This window comes from Astyanax mexicanus, chromosome 4, assembly GCF_023375975.1.
Source record: "Astyanax mexicanus isolate ESR-SI-001 chromosome 4, AstMex3_surface, whole genome shotgun sequence".
Taxonomy (NCBI): domain Eukaryota; kingdom Metazoa; phylum Chordata; class Actinopteri; order Characiformes; family Acestrorhamphidae; genus Astyanax; species Astyanax mexicanus.
The window spans coordinates 55,872,518-55,898,581 of NC_064411.1; the positions used below are offsets into that span (position 1 = coordinate 55,872,518).

General features: G+C 34.8%; 5 protein-coding genes across 12 annotated transcripts in view; all 5 read left to right on the forward strand.

Moving 5' to 3' along the window:
* The window catches only part of LOC111188238 (gastrula zinc finger protein XlCGF49.1), a 61,379-nt gene continuing 35,315 nt past the window's right edge, over nucleotides 1-26,064 (forward strand). Inside the window, exons 1-2 of one of the 5 annotated variants that reach the window (XM_049476700.1) lie at nucleotides 1-110; nucleotides 16,143-17,932. In XM_049476700.1, the coding sequence (XP_049332657.1) occupies nucleotides 16,328-17,164 (837 nt within the window). In that variant the 5' untranslated portion in view covers nucleotides 1-110; nucleotides 16,143-16,327 and the 3' untranslated portion in view covers nucleotides 17,165-17,932. Of the gene's footprint in view, nucleotides 111-5,265; nucleotides 5,376-8,820; nucleotides 8,931-14,656; nucleotides 14,801-16,142; nucleotides 17,995-26,064 lie in introns of those variants that run through there. The other 4 variants (XM_049476699.1, XM_049476698.1, XR_007438573.1 and 1 more) reach the window with 4 other exon arrangements.
* Nucleotides 5-4,308, forward strand: LOC125780490 (zinc finger protein 239-like). Its single transcript, XM_049476675.1, has 2 exons — nucleotides 5-110; nucleotides 2,031-4,308. Exon 2 carries the CDS (start codon nucleotides 2,219-2,221, stop codon nucleotides 3,149-3,151), a length of 933 nt encoding a protein of 310 aa, XP_049332632.1. The 5' UTR covers nucleotides 5-110; nucleotides 2,031-2,218; the 3' UTR covers nucleotides 3,152-4,308.
* Nucleotides 7-13,295, forward strand: LOC111188245 (zinc finger protein 3). Of its 3 annotated transcripts, none has more exons than XM_049476709.1 (2): nucleotides 7-110; nucleotides 10,244-13,295. In XM_049476709.1, exon 2 carries the CDS (start codon nucleotides 10,424-10,426, stop codon nucleotides 11,174-11,176), a length of 753 nt encoding a protein of 250 aa, XP_049332666.1. In that variant the 5' UTR covers nucleotides 7-110; nucleotides 10,244-10,423; the 3' UTR covers nucleotides 11,177-13,295. The 3 variants fall into 3 exon arrangements, with proteins under 3 accessions (XP_049332666.1, XP_049332665.1, XP_049332664.1); XM_049476708.1 differs by lacking the exon at nucleotides 7-110 and adding an exon at nucleotides 5,272-5,375; XM_049476707.1 differs by lacking the exon at nucleotides 7-110 and adding an exon at nucleotides 8,827-8,930.
* LOC111191536 (zinc finger protein 436-like) overlaps nucleotides 9,277-26,064 on the forward strand; it is a 19,415-nt gene continuing 2,627 nt past the window's right edge. The window contains exon 1 of one of the 2 annotated variants that reach the window (XM_049476715.1): nucleotides 9,277-9,302. The gene's annotated coding sequence lies outside the window, so the exon portion shown is untranslated. Of the gene's footprint in view, nucleotides 9,303-25,315; nucleotides 25,507-26,064 lie in introns of those variants that run through there. The other variant, XM_049476714.1, reaches the window with a different exon arrangement.
* Nucleotides 20,887-23,682, forward strand: LOC125801078 (gastrula zinc finger protein XlCGF49.1-like). Its single transcript, XM_049476710.1, has 2 exons — nucleotides 20,887-21,076; nucleotides 22,553-23,682. Exon 2 carries the CDS (start codon nucleotides 22,711-22,713, stop codon nucleotides 23,449-23,451), a length of 741 nt encoding a protein of 246 aa, XP_049332667.1. The 5' UTR covers nucleotides 20,887-21,076; nucleotides 22,553-22,710; the 3' UTR covers nucleotides 23,452-23,682.

Sequence of the window (26,064 nt, forward strand, 5' to 3'; positions counted from 1 at the left end):
AGGAGAAGAAGCTGTACAGTAGTGGAGATTCTCTGGTTCTACAGCTGGAGTGTTTTTGGGGGGTTTGGTTCCACATCTCTGGAGGAACAGGATCAGCTGATCTATAGAAGGTATGGAGAAGTTAATTTACTCACAGAAACACATCAACATCAAAAGCTGCAGCATTTAAACTGTCCGCCATATTGGTGAGGGTTTGTAATAAATACAGTTTAATGATAAAGCTGCAGTGTTTCTTCTTACAAAGAACCAGTGATTGCAAAATACCTTGGTAGATCGCATCAAATAAACCAATTGATTTGAAAAAAGATGACATTTTGTTAGACGTTCAAATCACCATCCACCACAGTGACACCTGGTGGGCAAACAGGCTCTTTTTTACCTGTTTATCTTCAAGTTCAAAATTATCCCAAACTGTAGACCCTCATGTTGAGAACAAACACAGTTCTGATATTAGAGATCAGATTTTTTAACTCTCATTTAGAAACAATTGGGGAAAAACATTCTGATCTAAGATCAGCTGGTTGCACTTACGCGTGTACCAAAACAAACAAAAAGGTTTAAAATAGGGGTGTGCCATATCATATCGTATGCGATAATATCACCAACTTTTTTTAAATCGTGAACGATATTATATCCTGAAATATGGTGCCATATCACCCATCCCTAATTATCACATCAGGGTTCTACATTTTTACTGGTTTTAGCAAAAGAAAAATTCACACTGTTCTCATAATTTCCCATTATATATCTACTAGAGACAGATTATATCTGTCCAGTATCATTTATTTTACTTTAATCCTGAATATATGGAGATATTTGGAGTGCATTATAATTAGTATCATGACTTTCTGGATAATTGACTTCTGTTAAAATCTGATGAAAATTCTTGTTTTTTTTTTTAAATATTTCAGTTAGGGGTGTGCCATATCGTATCGTATGCAATAATAAAATTAAATTTTCATTTTGTTGCAGTAGGGTATTCTTAAAATATTTGTTTTAACTGAATGTTTTGTCATATCGGCAAAAATATCGATATCGCATTTTTTTTTAAATATTATTTTAGGGCCATATCGCCCACCACTAGTTTAAAACATGAAACACGAAATGTGTTTTGGTACACTCGGATGGATTTTTCTTTTTGATGCAGACTTGCATTGTATTAAAATCAATAGATTTTTTTATATAAATTTAGAGTTTGACATCACTACAATGCAGGAATTCAAACATTTTTTAGGCATAAATTTGGAATACTTGTTTAATATTCGTGTCTCATTGTCACTCTGTAATTTAACTTGTACAGAAAATGTGTAAATGTGGAATTTGCCTTTTCTGTTAATGTCCTTATCATTTTAGCCCATTTTGTGCTTTAGGTCGGAACACAGATCATTCAGTTTGAGAGTTTGACATTATAATGTAAAAAATAGAGCAAATACATATTTAATAGTGAGACATCGTAGTCAGTCTACTTTCTATATTTTATAGCAACGAGTTCGAAGGATATGTTCGAAGACTGACAAGCACAGACATTGACAATTATTAGGTAAAATGAGATACACCTTTATTGAACCCCAGAGTGGAAATTGAGGTGTTACTCAAGTACACCACAAGTGCAATATAATACAATATAATAATTTACAATTATGCATGTATTGAGAAAGAATGTGTAAACATTCAAAGGTATGTATGCTTTTTCTAATGCATTGTAGAAACCATACAATAGTATACAGTAATGTTTAAAGATTTTGAAATGTCTTAAAATACCAATTCCCAGTAGTGTTTATGATAAATAGCTAACCATAGCTGAAGCTAAGTGCATAACTTTCCAATTCAGCATCCATCTTTTAGTGATTTTGGGCTCTAATCTGGCGCACTGCCACCTTAAACTTAAATTCTATTTGATGACACATACTGATTATTTTAGTTAGTACACAAACCGTAGTATATATTGGCCCTTTATTTAATTCTCAGCACTTAAATAACTTTTTGCTGTTGCATTTTACATTTATCTCTTTTTTCTGTGTCTTTTCCAGAAAGAATGCCATCATGATCCAAGTCTTCTCTTGCTCCTTGTGTCGACTTTCCTACCTGGATGAAGTTTATCTCTGCAAACAACTAATCAAGAGATTTCATGAAGATCAGTGTTAAAATATCTTAAGCCCAAGGCACCCAGGAGAAGCTCCAGTACCATTATCTAGCTGTTGGCTACATCTCATGACAAATGAAGTCAAACCTTGAAAAGGAGAAAGCCCACCACTGCTTAGAATGTGGGAAAAGTTTTACTAAACAGAGTACTCTTAAAACACACCAGCGCATTCACACTGGAAATAAACTGTATTCCTGCTCCGATTGCGGGAAGAGTTTTTATCAACAGTGTGATCTCAAAATACACCAGCGCATTCACACCGGAGAGAAACCATATCACTGCTCAGACTGTGAGAAGAGTTTTAAAACACAGGGAAATCTCAACACACACCAGCGCATTCACACTGGAAAGAAACCGTATCACTGTTCAGAATGTGGGAAGAGTTTTAAAACACAGGGAAATCTCAACACCCACCAGCGCATTCACACTGGAGAGAAACCATATCGCTGCTTAGACTGTGAGAAGGGTTTTAATCAACTATGTGATCTTAAAACGCACCAGCGTATTCACACTGGAGAGAAACCGTATCACTGTTCAGACTGCGGAAAGAGTTTTACCCAACTGGGTCATTTCAACACACACCAGCGCAGTCACACTGGAGAGAAACCGTATTACTGCTCAGAGTGCGGGAAGAGATTTAAAGAACTGAATCATCTCAAAACACACCAGCGCATTCACACTGGAGAAAAACCGTATCACTGCTCAGAATGCGGGAAGAGTTTTACGACGCAAGGTGATCTTAAAAACCACCTGCGCATTCATACAGGGGAGAAACCGTATCACTGCTTGGACTGCGGGAAGTGTTTTACCATACAAAGTGATCTTAAAAAACACCAGCGCATTCACACTGGAGAGAAACCGTATCACTGCCCAGAATGTGAGAACCGCTTTATGCGTTTAGATAGATTTAAGAAACACAAGTGCATTAGAGCAGTCACAGAAATGGGCAATAACACTACTTCAACCATGCCAAGTTCTGAAGTAGATATTAAAGTAGAGGGCAATTGAAAAACACACACCATAACACTATTACTATTATTATTGATTGTTTTACAAATGTACTATTGTGAATGTGAAACTCATATATTATAAAGATGTATTACACACAGAGTGATCTATTTCAGGCCTTTATTTATTTTATTGTTGATGATTATGAAGCTTACAGCCAATAAAAACCCAAAAATCAGTGTCTCAGAAAATTAGAATATTATATAAGACTGTCATGGCTCTCCAAACCACTGTGTTTTATTATCAAGTCTAAAGTCAGTGCAGTTTTGTTTTCTCAGAAAATCTTACAGCACTTCATGCTTCCCTCGGCTGAAAACAACTTTTATGGAGATGCAGATTTCATTTTCCAGCAGGACTTGGCACACTGCCCACAAAGAACTGACATTTTTTAAAGTTGTGTTGTGAACATGGTCAGAAGAGTATATATAATCTCACTGTGCTTTTAGCATTCTCTCTCTTTCTCTGTGTTTGGAATGTGTTGAACTGTTATTGTAAATTTACTGTACATTAATTTTTTCTTTTTTTGTATCTTCAATGTTAAAACACGTTTTCAAGTAAGTTTCGTTATGTTTTTAATTTTAAACATGGCCTTTTTGTCTTTTCACTTTTTGATGTCAAGGACAGGGAGTTTTCATATCGTATATGATCATATAGTTTGATCTTATTCATGCTGTGGTAAATATTCCAACATGAGTAATGTGCTCCAATCTGTCTAATGAAGGTGAACGGGTCTGCATACTGTCTGCGTTTGAGCCCGTCAGCGTTTAGTATAAGAATTAAGTGTCTTTTAATTAGGATTATGTCATGTTTCACTGGAAGAGACTCCAAAATATCACCATAATTCATTCCAAGTTAAAAAATAAAAAGAAACCAATTCACTCTCTATTTATTTATTTTCATGGACATTCTATTACAGAAAAGCAAGCTTTATTATTCTCTTTATATCTCATTCCCACGCCTTAATTATCTCATTGTCTCATATTAGAATCTCTTGTTCCCATGGTTTAATATGTCGTGGCCACACAATTTTTTTTTAAACAAGATGTCACCTTAGAAGTCCCTGTAGGGATGTATCAATTATGTTAAGATTATTTTTAAGAGTATTTTCTTTAATCATTCATAGTTTTCAACATTTTAAATAAAATAAAGAACTGAAACCTGTGGTGTGCATTTGTATTCAGCCCTAAATAAAATACAGTGTGACCTTCATTCAGAATTCATTAGTAAATAGAGTTCACATGGGTGTCATTTATTCTCAGTATAACTAGTGCAACTCTTCTGTTCTGTAATTGCAGTGAAAGGTGGTTCTAAAAAGTATGGCAGTCCGGGGGGCTGAATATAAAAGCAATTATTAAAACAAACGAAAGCTGTGTATGGTTTTGTTTGCACTTCACAACTACTTGCTGCTTTCTGTTGGTCTATCACATAATATCCGAATACATTCAAGTTTGTGGGTTTAACGTAAAAAAAAATTGGAAATGTTCAAGGGGTATGAACAAAAAAGGCTATAATGCATTGAAACTACATACTGCAAAATATACATTAAGATAAACATTTTTAACCCTTTCAGACCTGAATTATTTCCAGTGCTAAGAAATATAAGAATGTTTGTTTTATTTTCTGTCTGCAATGCATTTAAAAACGAGATTCAGTAAAGTAATAAATAAATAAATTATTATTTGGATTTGTTAAGTTTACTGCAGTATTTCTTTTTTTTTTTTTTTTTTTTGAGATTTTGTATTTTTTTTGTTTCACAAATCATTTCTAAGTGGTGAAATAAACTTTAAAATAAACATTACATAGTGCCTCATTAAGTGGGATACTGCCATGCTTTACTTCAGTGTTGAGATTTTTGTTTTTCCAGTGTAGAAGACGAGGGTGACTTGCTGTTTGATTGGCTGATAAATGTATATACCGAAGGACAGTAGGTCACAATCTGAGTTATGTGAAAGAATATGCAATAAAGAAGTAAACATATGATGTCCATTGGAATGGATGCATGATCTGAAAGGGTTAAATCTAACTATTCCTTAGTGCTGCTTCGTACTCCAGATCAGTAGGTGTCAGTAATGATCTTGTAGTTGTTCTGCAGCCTCCATAACCTGTAAAGAAGAAGGAGAAGAAGCTGTACAGTAGTGGAGATTCTCTGGTTCTACAGCTGGAGTGTTTTTGGGGGGTTTGGTTCCACATCTCTGGAGGAACAGGATCAGCTGATCTATAGAAGGTATGGAGAAGTTCCTCTCTTCAACACGATCTTCTACATTTAGACGCAGCATTTAAACTGTCCGCCATATTGGTTTCGGTTTGTAATAAATACAGTTAAACGGTTAAACTGCAGCTTTTCTTTTTGAAAACACCAGTGATGGCAAAAATGGGGCTTTTGGTAGATCATATCAAATTAACCAATTGATTAATATTTGTATATATTTGATTAATATTATTAACTGTATTCCATGATGTATTACTTCTAAAACCAAAAATGAATGAATTACTAACTTAAAACGTTATTGTTTGTAATGGCAAAATAAAGAATACTAAATGTAATAAAGGTATTCAGTCTGGAAAGTCATAATTACCATGTTATTGTTATTTTTATTTTTGCAGTACAGTGTATAATTAATAGAACATAGTTTTATTGCTGCTTTACAGTCAGTAGCTGTATTGTTACAACAAAATATACTATATATTAGGGTTGTGCCATATCGAATTGAATTTTTAAATATTGTGAACGATATTATACCCTGAAATATGGTGCCATATCACCCACCCCTAATTATCACATCAGGGTACTACTTTTTGATGGTTTTAGCAAAAGAAAAAAATCACACTGTTTTAAATTTCCATTATATATCTACTAGAGACTTTAGAGATTATTTAGAGATAATTTTAGGGCAATATCGCCGACCCCTACTATATATTATCCAGCCAACTGGTTCTAATTATAGACTAAATATATGAATTAAAACAAAATTGTGGTCTAGAAAACGTTATATACATTACTGATGAAGCCACCAGTTAGGACTGTGACCATCATTAAATTAGAATTATATGGTATTAAATACAATTAAAAGATTTTAATAAAATTTCCATATACTCTACAGTTTATAACCAATCACTGACAACTCTTACATAAGTCAGGAATTGTTTAGCCCATTTCTTTAGTAAAAAAAAATACAAATTACATCCAAATAATGAATAATCAGTGTTTCATCTTTCAACAAAATGAAAATGACATATTATTGCATACAATATGATATGGCACACCCCCAAGATAACTAAGTTATTAAAAAAAATACAAGAACTTTATCAGATTTGTTACAGAAGTCATTGATCCAGAATGTCATGATACTAATAATAATGTACTCCAAATATTTAAGATTCAAGATATTTATAATTTAATTCTCAGCATAACTAAACGTGCTATTGTTATATTTTACATTATCTCCATTTTTCTCCATTTGTCTCTTTCAGAAAGAATGCCATCATGTCCAAGTCTTCTACTGCTCCTTGTGTTGACGTTTCTACCTGGATGAAGTTTATCTCTGCAAACAATTACATCAAGAGATTTCATAAAGAAAATACCTGTTAAAAGAGTTTAAGCCCAAGGCATCAAGGAGAAGCTCCAGTACCAATAGCTGTTGGCTACAATCTCATGACCAATGAAGTCAAACCCTGGCAAGGAGAAAGCTCACCACTGCTCCGACTGTGGGAAGAGTTTTTCTAAACCAAGTACTCTCAGAACACACCAGCGCATTCACACTGGAAAGAAACTGCATTCCTGCTCAGACTGCGGAAAGAGTTTTTACCAACAGTGTGATCTCAAAATACACCAGCGCATCCACACTGGAGAGAAACCATATCACTGCTCAGACTGTGGAAGGAATTTTACTACACAGAGTAATCTCAACACGCACCGGCGCATTCACTCTGGAAAGAAACCGTATCACTGCTCAGACTGTGGGAAGAGTTTTACTCAATTAGGTCATTTCAACACACACCAGCGCGTTCACACAGGAGAAAAACCATATTACTGTTCAGAGTGCGGGAAGAGTTTTAAAGAACTGAATCATCTCAAAACACACCTGCGCATTCACACTGGAGAGAAACCGTATCACTGTTCAGAATGTGAGAACCGCTTCATGCGTTTAGATACGTTAAAGAAACACAAGTGCATTAGAGCAGTCACAGAACTGGGCAATAACACTACTTCAACCATGCCAAGTTCTAAAGTAGATATTAAAGTAGAGGGCAATTGAAAACACACACACCAAAACACTATTACTATTATTATTGATTGTTTCACAAATGTACTAGTGCATCTGATTTTTTTTTATATAAAATTATTTCAGTAATTTTCAAGATCAGAGTGTGAAACTCATATAAAATATAGATGTTTTACACACAGAGTGATCTATTTTAGGCGTTTCTTTCTTTTATAATGAATGATTATGGCTTACAGCCAATGAAAACCCAAAAATCTGTGTCACTGTATATATATTTTATATATATGCAATAAAAAAGAAAATAAATGATGTCAATTGGAATGGATGAAGGATCAGAAAGGGTTAAAAGGTTCGCTCTCACTCTCTTTCAGAGAGTAAAATAAACTGGTATTTTGATAAATGTGTTGTATCTCATTTTTAATGGTTAGTAGCATATTGATACAGGACCACATTTAAAGACATGTTATTTGGTTCCCATTTCTAAACATGATGAATCACAGACCAATTGGAGTAATAGCAAACTTTATATTCCTTCTTTTGAGGTAGAGGACATTTTATTTTATATGAAAAACTGAAAAAGCTCAGCTTTTTCTGACGCCATAAATATTGTTTTACTTTTAGCAAAATACCACATTCACTGCAGTAAGTGGAAGGCTACTTTATAAATTTAAATCGTATTATTCTTCATTAAGTGAATAAAAGAAACTGGAAAATTGCTAAGATTATCATTGTATAACTTTGCTCCTCTCTTCTGTATGTTTGTGTATACACCCTCTAGCTTTTAAATTGGAGTTGTGTTATCCTCTACAAGAGTTTTATTATTTTATATTGTTCGGTTTTGTGTATTGCAAAATAATAATTAAAAAATGAAAATAAAAAAAGAATCACAGACCAGAGTTTTGGCAAATTTATGAGATTGCTGATAAAAATTTACCATGCAGAATTTCAGTGAGGGAGTAACTGGTGTTTGTTGTTTGACACATGCAAAACTAGGTTCAGGCAGCTGTTATTTCTAATACTTTGCTGTGTATTAAAAAAAAAAAATATATATATATATATATATATACTGGGCAAATACTTTGTCCATAAAATGAAATTCAGAAAAATATTCCGACCTATGCTTTATTTAAAGAAGACTTTTAATCCTACATATATTCAATTCAGTATATGCAATGTAAAAAAATCTGACAAATGAATGAACATATTGAGACCATTCCATCTTGTTTAAAAATATATAAATTGCTTCCTCATACCAATCTGTCACACCCTATTGCTTTTTTTAAATGTGTATATATATATATATATATATATATAGATAGATAAATGGTTTAAAATTCTGTTGGTACTGCAGTTCTCTATCCCTCAGTGCTGCTTCATACTCCAGATCAGTAGGTGTCAGTAATGATCTTGTAGTTGTTCTGCAGCCTCCATAACCTGTAAATAAGAAGGAGAAGAAGCTGTACAGTAGTGGAGATTCTCTGGTTCTACAGCTGGAGTGTTTTTGGGGGGTTTGGTTCCACATCTCTGGAGGAACAGGATCAGCTGATCTATAGAAGGTATGGAGAAGTTCCTCTCTTCAACACGATCTTCTACATTTACTCCTTATAAACTCACAGAAACACATCAACATCAAAATCTGCAGCATTTAAACAACACAGAAGCAGCTTCATCCAGAATCCGGTTGATGATCTTTTCCTAGTTTAGTTTTGATCAACAGTCTGGCTGTGACCCACATGCATCCATATGTTGGGTTTAGGACTAATGAGTTTAGATAGATTTACATAAACTGCGATTCACTAACGGGAGATACTAAATGCACGCGCTCGGCCAGCATGGGGCATTGTATAAACAGTCAGAACCGAATTGAACCGAATAGAGGAGCGATTGTAATCAGCGGCACCGCTAACATCAGATCAACGAGTTAACAAGTAAGATCAAAGGAAAAGGGGGGCGGGCCACATGGGCACTGCCCATTAGTCCACTGTTTACCAATGATGGTGCCTCCTGTCGGTATCAATATAGACTAAAGGACCAATTTGGACCACTTCAGGTCTAAATGCAAAAATAGAAGATTTGATAGATAGATTACAGCAGCACAATTACAATAAGAACATGGAACAATAATCAAAATGCAAAACAAAATATCATGAATAGGATGAGAGATATAGGCTATATAACAGTATTAAGATATAAGATATATAATCAATAAAAACACAAAATAAAATAAAAAAAGCAACTAAAAAAAGGAAACGTATGATGTGAAGATGTAAGTGTTAGTGTAACGTTTATCAGTTTAATTTTCTGACCGTTTAAGGCTAAATGCAAAAAGTTACAATTCTATGTAAAAACTCACTTAAACTTTTTTTTTTTTTCATTTAGTGCAGTGTAGAAAAATAAGTTTTTACACATTTTTTTTAAATTAAATTTTCCTTCTCTACCCCTTACAAATCTGAATTTTAGGAAAAAAATTTTTTCTAATTTTCTGATTTTCCTATTTTTGCATCTTGTAACAAATGTTATTTTATTTAAAATTGAAAATTCGAATTTTTTTCATTTTTTCCTGAAATTCTGTTTACGAAAGGCTGAAATAAAAAATAGAAAATTGATAAACTGGATGAAAACTAATTTCTTGTTTAATATACTGAATGGAAAAAAATGTAGGAAAAAAATGAGTTTTACACCCAAATTTTCTCGTTTTAAATTTAGCTTGAATTTTAGCTCAGAAAATGGAACTGCTAAATGGATTAATGGATTAATAGATTAGTAAAGTATTGATATTGTAATACATTTTATAGTAATATGAAGGTGTCCCAATTGTTTTATCCATAGAGCAATTATAAAACTAATTTTTATTCTTTTTCTTTTACAGAATGAATGCCGTTCTGGTCCAAGTCTTCTCCTGATGCTAGTATCGACCTTTGTACATGGCTGAAATCTTTCTCCACAAACAACCAATCAGGAGATTTCACAAAAAGCACAAGGCATCCAGAAGAATTACTATATTATCTACTACCTGCAGAATCTGTTTGCTCTATCTCACAAAAAAGAAATGAAGCCAAATCCAGGCATGGAGAAAAGTCACCCCTGTTTAGAGTGTGGGAAGAGTTTTAATTGGTTGAGTCATCTCCAACTTCACCAGCGCATTCACACTGGAGAGAAACCGTATCCTTGTTCAGAATGCGGGAAGAGTTTTTATCGACCGAGTCATCTTCAAGAACACCAGCGCATTCACACTGGAGAGAAACCGTATCACTGCTCAGAATGCGGAAAGAGTTTTATTACACAAAGTAGCCTCACGACACACCGGCTCATTCACACTGGAGAGAAACCGCATTACTGTTCAGATTGTGGAAGGAGTTTTAGTCGACAGAATAATCTCATCAGACACCAGCACATTCACACCGGAGAGAAACCATATCTCTGTTCAGACTGTGGTAAGAGTTTTATTCGACAGAATCATCTCCTAGAACATCAGCGCATTCACACTGGAGAGAAACCCTATCACTGCTCAGAATGTTGGAAGAGCTTTAATTTCCTGAGTAATCTGAAAGATCACCAGCGCGTTCACACTGGAGAAAAACCGTATCACTGCCCAGAGTGTGGGAAGAGTTTTCCGATACAGAGTTCTCTCAAAAGACACATGCGCATTCACACAGGAGAGAAACCGTATCACTGCTCATACTGTGAGATGAGTTTTAATCGACTCAGTAGTCTAATAACACACCAGGATCTACACACAAGTGTGTTAAAATCAGAGACAGAGACGGGCGGAAACAGTCCTTCAACCACTCCAGTTACTTAAATAGAGAATTGAACACAAAAAACCTCTAGGATCACTTGCTATTATTGATTATTTTAAAAATGGGTTTCGTAGAGGCGTATATAATCTGTAAATCACAATATCTGTGCTGTGTTATAAAGACACAAGACCTGGCTAAAATAAAAAAAAACAGTCTCCACCATTTAACTAAGTAACAGGGTTCTTGCACCATTTTAAAAGTAAAATGCAATGCTTTTTTAGATCTCAAAAAAATATAATTTAAGACCCAAAAATGTAGTCATAATTTCATTGCAGAAAATATTTTATTGTATTGAAAGTTAAAACTTAAAAAATATGCTAAATAAAATTGTATGTTATTTATTATAGACTTGACCAAGACTTATTTGGACCTTCCAGTTAGCTAGCTCGCCACTAACGTTAGCCAGCTCTCTGCTAACCTTAGCTAGCTCTCGGCTAATGTTAGCTAGCTTTCAGCTAATGTTACCTAGCTCTTTGCTTACCTTAGTTCTCTCCCCGCTAATGTTAGCTAGCTCATTGCTAATGTTAGCTAGCTCGTTGCTAATGTTAGCTAGCTCTCCGCTAACCTTAGTTCTTTTCCCGGTATTTTAGCTAGCTCACCGCTAATGTTAGCTAGCTCTCCGCTAACCTTAGCTCTCTCCCCGCTAATGTTAGCTAGCTCGTTGCTAAAGTTAGCCCCTCTTTCTGGTAACGTTACTGGGGAGAGAACTAAGGTTAGCGAAGAGCTAACTAACATTAGCAGCAAGCTAGCTAACATTAGTCAAGGGCTAGCTAAAGTTAACAGAGAGCTATTGGTGGCGAGTTAGCTAGCTAACATGCTAATATATTAACTTCATCGACAAGCTAGCTAACATTAGCGGCGAGAGAACTAAGGTTAGTGAAGAGCTAGCTAATGTTAGCGGTGAGCTAGCATTGCTAAAGTTAGCTTTCCCCCCAGTAACGTTACTGGGAAGAGAGCTAACTTTAGCAACAAGCTAGCTATTGTTAACGGGGAGAGAGCTAAGGTTAGCGGAGAGCTAGCTAACGTCAGCAGTGAGCTTGTTCTCCACTAACCTTTGTTCTCTCTCCAGTAACTTTAGCTAGCTCGTTGGTACTTCCCGGTAATGTTAGCTAGCTTTTCGCTTATATTAGTATATACTTTCCCACTGGCAATTAAACGCACCGTCTGAAAATGTAATACTTACAGCAAATTTACAGTAAATTTAAGACAATAAAGACCTTTATTATCCGGATTTTAATTTAAGACATTTTAAGACTTTTTAAGGACCCTGAATATACTGAATATAGACCAAATCCGATGTATTCCATCAATGGATTTTTTCATCCCTGATGGCACTACCATATTCCAAGATTAACAATGTCAGGATTGATGGTGCTGGAATTGTGAAAGAGTTCAGGGTTCAGGGAGCATGAGATCATCATTTTCACACATGAATTGAGAAAGTTCACCACAGAGTCCAGACCTTAACCTCATTGAGAATCTTTGGGATGTGCTGGATGGAGAAGAGCTGCTTTGTGCAGTGGTCAGACTCTACTATCATCAATGCTGCTGTAAGATCTTGGTGAAAAATGAATCCAGCATCATTGGATTTAAATAAATCGTGTGACATTGCAGAAGATCAAACAATGCAACAGTGAATGCGTAATGCAATCAAAGCTTTTTTTTTTGGTGGCGACTCTTTTTTTTTGGTCAGGCATTGTAGATTGGTGTTGTTTGTTGTGCAATGTAATACAATTCTTGATTCTGGATAATCCAAATATAATATTGACTATAGTCAAAAGTTGTAGCTATCATATACATTTGATTGGTGAGTCAGAAGAAATCTGATAAATGTTAAAAGGTCTTGTCTTGGGTTGTGTACTTTATATTTTTTCTCAAATCATAGTGGAATCATTTTCATATCTACTGTAGTCAATGAAATTATTATTATTTAATGAGTGTCCTTAGTGAGGTAATTTTTTAAAATTGCATGGACAATTTGAAAGTTAGTTAATGCATGAGCATGCAGAATTATATAATATGATACCTGAATGGAAGGACCTAGCCGGCCTGCTAATCATTAATCTTGTGCTGAGGTAAATATGAAAAGTAGAACCAATAAAATATTATTTAATTCAACAAGCCTCTGGTGTTTCTCCATCTTGGATTTACTGGGTCATGATGATTTGGGGGTTGACGTTTATGTTGCATGTCCAAGGATCATATACGTACGTATTTGGCACGTTTACACAGCCATGAAAAAATCAGATTTAAGTCACTTCAGCTTGGTAACGTGAACATAGCCTTTCATACGCTGTCCTAAATCGAATATGTATCCAATCCATGAACATGCCACATCAATGTGAATGGTCAAATCTGAATAAATGCGTCTTTTTGCTCTTTTACGCATTAGCGCTACGTGCTTCTCTCTCGTACCCACACAGCATCTCTTGGTGCAGCTGTGCAGCTATAGCTGCAAAAAAACAGCAAAAGCAAACCACCTGTGCTTTTTTCACCTCCTGAACCTGAGCATGAACTTCAGACCAGCTGTTTCCTGTTTCTCCACTCCAGCAAAAGATGCTCCACATATGAGCTCCTAACTCATCCATTTCCCTTTTTAAAGATACGAGTCTCTTGTCTCTCTAATATGAGTTTTTTTTCTTGTTGTTGGTGAAGAAGGAGGTGTTTATACAGGTATCAATGTGCAGCATGTAAGGCGTTTCAGGAAAAGTTTTGTTCACATTACACACAGATACAGATCACTTACATTTACAGTGAATGTGAACCGTCCAGATCCAGATTTGAGCAAAAAATCGGATTTTAGCAATGTGGTTTGCAATGTGAACGTAAACTAAGATCAACCCAGAAACTAATGAACGACTGCTAAACTCCAGCTAAGCTGACCATGGATGAATCCATGTTTATATTGATATAAAATATATCACATTTTACTTGTTTCAGCATTACAGATACACACAAAAAAAGACAAGAGTAGCAAAATGCAGTGAAAAAAGAGTAGATTTTTATAGACAGGATTTTCTATTTACAACCTAGAAAAGGAAAAATAGAACTAAAAGCACAGACGTGATCAAAGCAATTATACCTTTATACAAATTATATGTAAATAAAAAAAAAATGTTTTGTTGTTGGTGAAGAAGGAGACGTTTATACAGGTAGTAATGTGCAGCATGTGAGGCGGCGTTTCAGGGACAGATTCTGTGTTCACATTACACACAGATACAGATCACCTACATTTACAGTGAATGTGAACCGTCAAGATAGACAAATCCGATTTGAGCAAAAAATCGGATTTGAGCAATGTGGCTTGTAATGTGAACGTAGCCAAAGTGACTCAAATCTGATTTGAAAAAAAAAATCGCATTTGCTACGTTCACACAGCCATGAAAAAATCAGATCTGAGCCACATTGAGGAAAAAAAGCCTGGTAATGTCCCAGTGCGATCACACCTCAGTCCAGTAGATGGGGGTAATCCACTAAAATTGCAAGCTGCCATAAAACAACCAGAGAAAAAGAAGAAGGAGAAGAAGCTGTACAGTAGTGGAGATTCTCTGGTTCTACAGCTGGAGTGTTTTTGGGGGGTTTGGTTCCACATCTCTGGAGGAACAGGATCAGCTGATCTATAGAAGGTATGGAGAAGTTCCTCTCTTCAACACGATCTTCTACATTTACTCCTTTTATAGATTGTGAGTGAATTAACTCGAATTAACCAGAAGTTTTCAGCTGGAACTAAAGATTAGTGGGTTCTTTAGAACAACCAGACAACGCGAACTGGAGTTCTGGTTCTGGAACCGGAGTGGAGCTGGTTCTGTTCAGACTGATAAGAACCTTGGTGCTTTTTTTTTTTTTTTTTTACTGGAACCAGGCCGCGTTTGGACAGGTGTTCCGTCGATTTGTGTTACCCATCGATATGTGCTTCTTAACACCAGTGCGCATGCGCTGACCTAATTTTTTTTTACCCTTTCATACCTGTAAGAATGATGTTTTCTGTTTTTTGTATGTAATGTACAGAAATGAAGACTCTATTATTATACTATAAAATCTATATAGCAAATAAATCCAATTAACTAAACATTTTATATATGTTTTTTTTTATTACCATTGCCTTGAAATCCTGTGTGTAAGTTAGTATTTTATATTTCATATTGACCTTTTTATTTCATAAAAGAGTTCAGAAACCAGTATTTGGTGGAGTAACTCTGGTTTTAATCACAGTTTCAGTTCATGCATCTTGGCATCATGATCTCCTCCACCAGTCTTACACACTGCTTTTGGATAACTTTATGCTGCTTTACTCCTGCTGCAAAAATTCAAGCAGTTCAGTTTGGTGGTTTGATGGCTTGTGATCATCCATCTTCCTCTTGATTATATTCCAGAGGTTTTCAATTTGGTAAAATCAAAGAAACTCATAATTTTTAAGTTGTCTCATTTTTTTCCAGACATTTATATATATGGATATTTTATTACAGCCCTATAATGATGATATCATCCATATGGAGAGTAAAACACTGCTATCTAGTGGGCGGGGCTAAAAACAACACAACACTAAATTAACCACTTCTGACACCAATCTTTACTAATCTAATCATTAAAAACCATCCATCTTCCTCTTGATTCATATTTTAGAGCTTTTCAATTTGGCAAAATCAAAGAAACTCATCATTTTTAAGTGCGCTCTTATTTTTTTTTTCAGAGTTTAGATTTGATTATATATATGATTTAGAAGTGCAGTATTATGGGATGTGGGTGTAATTTATTGTATAGTGAAATGTGTTTTTTTTTTGTGGTAGTATAGTAAAGCAGCAGTGATTTCATGCTGCAGAAGACATACCAACTACATACTGTAATGCCTTTTATGGTATTATTAAGGTGTCCCAAACTGTTTTTTCATAGGAACTGACTTGAGTATGAGTTTAATGCCCTGCTATTGTTTTTTTATTTCACGATTATCTTTTTTTTTGTCTCTTCCAGAATGAATGTCGCAGTGGTTCAAGTCTTCTCCTGCTTCTAGTGATTTTCCTACGTTGCTGAAGTTTATCTCCACAATTTACCAATAATCTGGACTTTTCACAAGGATATAGAATAGAATATTAAGAAGAATTTTCTAGAAGAATTTTCAATACCTGCAGAAGCTGTTTGCGACGTTTAGCGGACAAATGAAGCCAGATCCAGATGTGGAGAAAACCCACCACTGCTCAGACTGTGGGAAGAGTTTTGCTAAAGAGAGTTATCTAAAAATTCACCAGCACATTCACACTGGAGTGAAACCGCATCACTGCTCAGAGTGTGGAAAGAGTTTTACTAAACAGGGTGATTTCAAAATACATCAGCGCATTCACACAGGAGTGAAACCGTATCAGTGCTCAGACTGTGGGAAAAGTTTTACTCAACATAGTAATCTCAGTGCACATCGGCGCATTCACACTGGAGAGAAACCATTTTACTGTTCAGAGTGTGGGAAGAGTTTTCCTCTGCAGGGTACTCTCAAAACGCACCAACGCCTTCACACCGGAGAGAAACCGTATCAGTGCTCAGACTGCGGGAAGAGTTTTACTCAATTGAGTAATCTCAACATACACCAGCGCGTTCACACTGGAGAGAAACCGTATCAATGCCCAGATTGCGGGAAGAGCTTTACTACTCAAACCTATTTCAAAATACACCAGCGCATTCACACAGGAGAGAAACCGTACTGCTGTAAGGAGTGCGGGAAGGATTTTAAAGACCTTGGTCCTCTCAAAATGCATCAGCGCATTCATACAGGGGAGAAACCGTATTACTGCTCAGAGTGCGGGAAGAACTTTACAGATCTGGGTGCTCTCAAATCGCACCAGCGCATTCACACTGGAGAGAAACCGTATTATTGCTCGGAGTGCGGAATGAGCTTCAGGTATTTAAATAAATTAAAGAAACATGAGTGCACCAACATCACTCCTTCAACCAGCCCAGGATCCAACCCAGATCTTAAAGTAGAGGAAATAATCGCCAACTGAAGACAACCCTATAACCTCCTGTAACACTTTTATAATTGATTGTTTTAAAAATGCATAAAATGCATATTCATATGATATTTATGATATTTAATATGTAATCTCTTTAGCTTTAGCTGTGTCACAATAAGACAAATCCATTTGGAGTTGAGTGTTTTGCAGGGGACTGAGATGTTCTGCAGGTTTTAGAATAACTGAGAGTAAAAGTGAAAAAGCTTGTTAATAAAATTATATATGGACAATGAAACTGAAACACCTGGTTTTAGAGCACAATAATTGATTGTGGTGACGGACAGTTCTGGTGGAAACAGGAGAGTTGAGGTGAACATTGAATTCTGCGTGATTTGATCAGCCATGGTTTTATGTTTTTTGGATACAATCCGGGTTAGCACCCGAACATCCCTTTCAGACAGCTTCCTCTTACAGCGTCCACAGTTAATCCTGTTGGATGTGGTTGGTTCATCTTGGTGGTATGCTGACATTACCCTGGATACCGTGGCTCTTGATGCATCACAAAGACTTGCTGTCTTGGTCACAGATGCGCCAGCAAGACGTGCACCAACAATTTGTCCTCTTTTGAACTCTGGTGTGTCACCCATAATGTTGTGTGCATTGCAATATTTAGAGCAGAACTGTGCTCTTACCCTGCTAATTGAACCTTCACACTCTGCTCTTAATGGTGCAATGTGCAATTAATGAAGATTGAACACCAGGCTGCTCCAATTTAGACATGAAACCTCCCACACTAAAAACCTCCCACACAGGTGTTTCAGTTTCATTGTCCAACACCTGTATGTATATGTGTATATATATATATATATATATATATATATATATATATATATATATATATATATATATATATAATCATGAAACATCAATTTGTCTGTTATGTGCTCGAAACATCTCTTAAATATGCCGGCGCAAAATGGAAATCTGTGATTTTTTTGTCGGTTATAAAAAGCAAGTGCATTTAATCCTTGTATTTACATATAGAATTTATGTAATGGTAAAATTGCTTTTATCTGGTCTTTCTCTCTCTGTCTGGGTTGTAAATGTATTGACCTGTTGATTATAATTTTATTCTACTGTATTTTGATTCTTTTATGTTTTTCTTCTATACCGACAACTTTTATGGAGTTGCGGATTTCATTTTCGATCAGGACTTGGCACACTGCCCACAAGTACCAGTTGGACAACACTGACTTTTGGGTTTTCATTGGCTGTAAGTCATAATCTACAACAATAAAATAATTAAACACATTAAATAGGTCACTCTGTGTGTAATACATCTATATAATATATGAATTTCACATTATGAACTGAATTACTGAAATAAAGTAACTTTTCAAAGACTTTTCAAGTTTGTCTGATTTAAATATTTCATAGTAAATTTTATATTTTGGGTTAAAATAATTAATGGACACCCGTTTCATTAAAAGTTTTCCATTAAATATTTTTTCTATACAGTTAATAGTTATTTACATATAATTTACATAACGATATAATTGTTTTTATCTAGTCTTTCTCTATCTGTCTGGGTTGTAAATTTATTGACCTGTTGATATAATTTTATTTTGTATATTTTATATTTTCCTTCTGACAACTTTTATGGAGATGCAGATTTCAATTTCCAGCAGAACTTGGCACACTGCCAAAAGTACCTGTTGGTCTTATAAAATATATAAACTTTACTGAAATAAAGTAACTTTTCAAGGATATTCACATTTTTTGAGAAGCACTTGTAGCTTCAATCAGTCTGATTTGAATATTCTACTGTCTTGTTTCACATTTTATAGTATAATTTATATTTTGGGTTAAAATAATGGACTCTCGTTCCATTAAATAGTTTTTCTATACAGTTAAAGAAGGTGGCAGCGGGTCGGCAAAAAAGAAATCTGTGATTTTATTGTCGGAAATAAAAAGCAAGTGTATTTTATCCTTTTATTTACATATAATTTATATAATGACATAATTGCTTTTATCTATTCTTCCTCTCTCTGTCTGGGTTGTAAATGTTTAAATGTATAATTTATTCTACTGTATTGTGTTGATTCTTTTATGTTTTTCTTCTACTGTATGTTTAAAGGATTTTATTTTCCAGCAGGACTTGGCACACTGCCTACACTGCCAAAAGTACCAATAGGTCTTATATAATATTCTAATTTTCTGAGACACTGGTTTTTAGGGTTTCATTAGCTGTAAAACATAATAATCAACAATAAAAAATAGATCACTCTATCATTGTGTCTAATACAATTCTAATTTATTGAGATGCACCTGTAGCTGAAAGTCCGTCTGATTTAAATATTCTACTGCCTTGTTCCACATTTCATAGTATATTTTATATTTTGGGTTAAAATAATTAAAAGACACTCGTTCCATGAAAGCATTTTCCATTAAATAGTTTTTCTATACAGTTAAAGAAGGTGGCAGCGGCTTGGAAGAATGGAAATCTGTGATTTTATTGTCGGGAATGAAAAGCAAGTGTATTTGATCAGATATAGGTCACTTACATTTGTGAATGTGAACCAACAAGATCTGAGCAAAACAATCTGCACATCATACCTGTTGGTAGGGGTGGGCGATATGGCCTTAAAATAACATCACGATATTTCATGGTATTTTCGCGATAACTATACTCTTGGCCATATGACAAAACACTTTTTTTAAAAATTATTTTAAAAATACACCATACACTGCAAGAAAAAAAAAACTAAATTATTATTACAAACAATATAATACTGCACACCCCTAAGTGAGATATTAAAAAATACAAGAATTTGATCAGATTTGTAACAGAAGTCAATGATCCAGAATGTCATGATACTAATAATATCTCCATGTATCCAGAATTAAAGTAAAATAAATTATACTGGACAGATATAATCTGTCTCTAGTAGATATATAATGGGAAATGGGATGGGTGATATGGCACGATATTTTAGGGGTATAATATCAACCACGATATTTAAATATTTTGACGATATTATCGTGTACGAAACGATATGGCACACCCCTACCTCTAGTTCCTTTTTTATTTTATTTTTTGTTTTTGTTTATTATATATCTTATATCTGTATACTGTTATATAGCCTATATCTCTTATTATATGTATGATCATTTTTTGCTTATATTGTAATTGTGCTGCTGTAATACCAGCTGGGATTAATAAAGTGATCTTTGTATCTATCTGTCTGTCTGTCTGTCTGTCTGTCTGTCTGTCTGTCTGTCTGTCTGTCTGTCTGTCTGTCTGTCTGTCTGTCTGTCTGTCTGTCTGTCCGTCCGTCCGTCCGTCTACCTACCTGTCTGTCTGTCTATCTGTCTGTCTGTCTGTCTGTCTGTCTGTCTGTCTGTCTATCTATCTATCTATCTATCTATCTACCTAATCTATCTACCTACCTACCTAATCTATCTATCTGTCTGTCCGTCCGTCCGTCCGTCCGTCCGTCCGTCCGTCCGTCCGTCCGTCCGTCCATCCATCCATCCATCCATCTATCTGAGCAATGTGGCTTGTAATGTGAACAAAGCCAAAGTGACTCAATCTGATTTGAAAAATTCAGATCTGAGCCACATTGAGCAAAAAATCAGCCTGGTAGTGTGAATGTAGCCGAAGTGCCTGAAACTAAAACCAATGAGAATGAGGGGTTGTTCTTGTTTTAGCCAATGAGAAACTAGGGGCGTTCCTCTAAAACCGGATCAGAAACGCCTTCTTCATCCCTCAGTGCTGCTTCATACTCCAGATCAGTAGGTGTCAGTAATGATCTTGTAGTTGTTCTGCAGCCTCCATAACCTGTAAAGAATAAGGAGAAGAAGCTGTACAGTAGTGGAGATTCTCTGGTTCTACAGCTGGAGTGTTTTTGGGGGGTTTGGTTCCACATCTCTGGAGGAACAGGATCAGCTGATCTATAGAAGGTATGATTGACTAACTAGCTGCAATGTTGTTAATACTATTGATGAAATATAACTGGAATACTGAATGACTTTCTATGTTTATACAATGTCTAATTTCACAAAAAACAATGTAACGTTGATTTTGTTCTATATATATTTTATGGGCCATTCCACCAAATCGGTGCCATTTCTGTGCTTAGGAAATTGGACACAAAATAACTATTATACAAAATACATTTTATTATTAAGCATAGTGTCTTGTACATTGACCTAATTGCACAAGTAAAATATGTAATTAAAAACATTAATAAAAACTACTTACAACACTGAAAAAAATAAAAATAGCAGGTGTTACCTGTCCCCTACTCTCTAACTATAAACTTTACCATGAAATATATATAATTATTAAAATCCTTCAGAGATTGTTCATTGTTTTGCATTGTTGTGTGACTTCAAATCACATTTATGCTTTTCAAATATTTTTTCATAATAAATCCATAATACACATTTTAGTTGTTCAACCAGAAGCCAGACTCTCATCATTGGGAGCTATAAGGAAGCGTTTAGATGCTGTTATTTCTGCAAAACGAGGATCTACTAAATAATTGAGTAATTTTTCTGTTGGGATGCCCAAGTTTATACATTTATGCACCTGACTAATTTTGTTTAAAGAATGATTGCACACTTTCTGTAAATCCTTATATAAATAAATAATAATCTTCATTCTCATCTTTCACTTCTCAAATATCCCTGTGTTTATCTGCTATATGATACTATGATATTTAACTATTTAACTAAAAAATGCTCATCCGAACAGCCATTGATTTTTAAATTAAATACAAGATACCACTTAAAATGATAATTTACATTGATTTTACCTGGAATATAATCAAGAGGAAGATGGATGATCACAAGCCATCAAACCACCAAACTGAACTGCTTGAATTTTTGCACCAGGAGTAAAGCAGCATAAAGTTATCCAAAAGCAGTGTGTAAGACTGGTGGAGGAGAACAAGATGCAAAGATGCATGAAAAATCAGGGTTATTCCACCAAATATTGATTATTTCTGATCTCTTAAAACTTTATGAATATGAACTTTTTTTTTTTTTTTTTTTTTTTGCATTATTTGAGGTCTGAAAGCTCTGCATCTTTTTTTGTTATTTCAGCCATTTCTTATTTTCTGCAAATAAATGCTCTAAATGAGAATATTTTGTTTGGAATTTGGGAGAAATGTTGTCTGTAGTTTATAGAATAAAACAACAAAGTTCATTTTACTCAAACATAAACCAATAAATAGCAAAATCAGAGAAACTGATTCAGAAACTGAAGTGTTTTTTCATTTTTTTACAGAGCTGTATATTATGCAACAGCAGTCCCAATGTTACAATGCCTTTTATGGCAATATGAAGATTTCTCAATAGTTTTATCCATAGAGCAGGAGTGACTTAGGTATTAGGTACAGATTTATGTTTATTTTTGTTCTTTGTCTCTTCTAGAATGAATATCATCTTGCTTCAACACTTCTTCTTCTTCTAGTGTCAACTTTCCTACATTGCTGAAGTTTATCTCTGCAAACAACCAATCAGGAGATTCCACGAAGATCACTATTAAGCTGAGGTTAAGCACAAGATATCCAGAAGAATCTTGCAGACAAATGAAGCCAAATTCAGGCATGGAGAAAAAAACTCACCACTGTTCAGAGTGTGGGAAAAGTTTTATTCGAAAGAGTTATCTCAAAAGACACCAGCGCATTCACACTGGAGAGAAACCGTATCAATGCTCAGAGTGTGGGAAGGGTTTTAATAGGCTGAGTAATCTCCAACTACACCAGAACATTCACACTGGAGAGAAACCGCATCCTTGTTCAGACTGTGGGAAGGGTTTTAATACAGAGAGTGATCTCAAAAGGCACCAGCGCATTCACACCGGAGAAAAACCCTATCCTTGCATAGACTGTGGGAAGTGTTTTAATACTCCAACCCTTCTCAAAAAACACCAGCGCATTCACACTGGAGAGAAACCGTATCACTGCTCAGACTGTGGGATGAGTTTTAACGAACTGCATACTCTAAAAACACATCAGCGCATTCACACTGGAGAGAAACCGTATCAATGCTCAGAATGTGAGAAGAGTTTCACTACACAGAGTAATCTCAAAATACACCAGCGCGTTCACACTGGAGAGAAACCGTATTATTGTCCAGACTGTGAGAAGAGTTTTACTACACGGAGCAATCTCGTAACACATCAGCGCATTCACACTGGAGAGAAACTGTATTGCTGTCCAGTTTGTGAGAAGAGCTTCACTTATTCAACTACATTTAAGAAGCACAAGTGCACCAATTACACTCATTTAACCAGCCCAACTCCCAATCCAGATCTTAAACTAGAGTGAAGAGCCAACTGAAGACAAACCTCCCCAACAAACTCTCATTATTACTGATTGTTCTACAAATGTATATCCTTAATGATATTTAATCTGATATTTAATACATAATGTCTTTTGCTATGGTAAAATGATAAAAGATCTTGACGATTGTTTGGAGAACTGAGAATGTAAATGTAGTGAGCTTCATACATATAAATGACATATACATTATTTTACATATAAATTATTGAACATCAATGTGTTTCAAATTCTGTTATTTGTTCTTAACATCTCTCAAGGATGACCCCAGAAGATTGGAAGTCTGTGATTGTAATCTAGCGAATGAGAAGTGTATTTGATCATTTTATTGACATATAATGGAAATAAAGACCATCACAACCAATCAGTGATGGTTTGGAGAGACATGTCTGTCATCTGCGGGTATTGGTCCACTCTGTTTTATTACCAAGTCTAAAGTCAAAATCTTACAGCACTTCATGCTTCCCTCTGCTACTGACAACTTTTATGGAGATGCGGATTTCATTTTCCAGCAGGACTGCCCACACTGGCAACTGCCCACACTGCTTACCAAAAGTACCAATTGGTCTTATATAATATAAAAAATTTCTGAGACGCTGATTTTTGGGGTTTTCATTGGCTGTAAGCTTCATAATCATCAACAATAAAATAAATAAACGCTTAAAGTAGATCACTCTGTGTTTAATACATCTATATTATATAAGAGTTTCACATTTTGAACTGAATTACTGAAATAAAATAACTTTCCAATGATATTGAATTTTTTTGAGATGTATCTTGAATGAGCTGGGGTAAATATAATAAAAAAAAAACTGATTAAGTTTCTGGTGTGTTGCTAACCATCCTGGATTAACTGGATATTGCTGAATTAGGGGAAATTTTCAATTTTTTGTGTTACTATCCTAACTCACATCTGCTTTTAACAAAAAAAAACGGACCATCAAAGCACAGCTCTGCATTTTTTATGTTGGAGCCCCCCTTTGTGGATAGTAAGAGCCACTGCAGCCCTAAACCTTACCTCAGGTAAAAAAAAATAAAAAATTTTACGTCTGTAACTTTATTATCAGGCACCTTTTTCTAAACTAAACTTTGGCTAATTTGGATAATACCATTTTTTAAAAATCCATTTCCAAAGCTCAGTTTATTTCCATTAATTCTTATCAACTGTAAACTGTTAACCAATTAATTGTTCCCTTAAAATCAACATAATATATAATATATATAAAACAAAATATTGTTTTTTTCAGGGTTTTTTCTTTGGTTTTTCTATATGTTTACAATATACTCATGTTTTTTTGTCATTCATTCATTTATTTATTTGTTTATTTATGTATATTATTATTATTTTTATTGCTATAGTAAAATTATTTTTTCTTCTGTTTTTTTTTTTTTTTTTTTTACTAAAGGCCTTAACCCTGGTGTAAATAAAACAAATAAACTTTGATTTAATGTAAATTTGTGACCTTAAACTAATGGTTTTCTTTTGCACAACATACAATCCAAAACACAGAAGAAAACACAAAATTAGGTCAACACAAACAAAAACAAACTTGAACGAAAAACAAAGGGATTCATATAAATTAATGAATAATTCTAAATATCGACGAATTTATGACATTTTAAATGGTCAAAAATTATTCAGTAGGTGTATATAATTATATAAGTGAATTAACAAATGTTTGGAATAAGGGTTAGTGAATTCTATTTTGTATATATTGTATAAAATGTACCTAAACTTATAATAAAGTTTACTATAAATTTCTCCTTGTTGTCAAATGAACGGTCATCAAAAATATTGTGGTCAAATGAACGGTCATCAAAAATATACAAAATATATTGCAGGACTTTTATTTTGACAGCTGACGCGGGACTAGAGTTCCGGGGGTTCTACAGCTGTAGGTTTTTCGTCCAAAAAATAAAACACGCTTCGGTCCGTCGCTGCGATTTGCCATTGTGTGAACAGTCAGAACCGAATTAAACCCAATCGAGAAGCGATTGTAACCAGCGGCACCGCTAACTAACATCAGATCAACGAGTTAACAAGTAAGATCTGGACTCTATAAAGTGTTGGACATTGTACATGCTAAATAATTAATGTTTCTTAATTTTAGAATTTACTTTAGCTTATTTTCCTCAGAACTGAACATTCTAGTATCTAGTTTACCTGGTTTATCAATTCTTCATTGCATTAATCAGGACTGCTGCTATAATGTAACACATGTTTGCAATTGTAGGAGTGTGACAGTAATGTACAATTTGCAGTAATTCTATATTATGTATCTTATGTATCTGTAATTTTACTGTGGAAATTATTGGTCTTTTTACACTGCCTGGCCAAAAAAAGTGACCACCTGGATTTAACTAAAGCCTTATCTGCACGGGATTAGTTTCTCAAGGGGCTCTGGGGTAATTTTATGGGGGTTTTTGTCCTCTGTAATTTTATTCCCGTCCGGAACGACCATGTACGTGTTTTTTTTTCCCCAGACGTCCTCTAATAAATAAATTACAGGCTAAATTATCTACTGTTTTTCTCTGAACTTCGTGGTCCTCTGGTAATTTTAGTCCCGTCCAGATGCACATCTCTGAGTTTCGTCTCCTTAC

Excerpts from the sequence above, each read along its gene's own strand:
- LOC125780490 (XM_049476675.1), top strand. The coding sequence starts at position 2,219 with ATGAAGTCAAACCTTGAAAAGGAGAAAGCCCACCACTGCTTAGAATGT.
- LOC111188245 (XM_049476709.1), top strand. The coding sequence starts at position 10,424 with ATGAAGCCAAATCCAGGCATGGAGAAAAGTCACCCCTGTTTAGAGTGT.
- LOC125801078 (XM_049476710.1), top strand. The coding sequence starts at position 22,711 with ATGAAGCCAAATTCAGGCATGGAGAAAAAAACTCACCACTGTTCAGAG.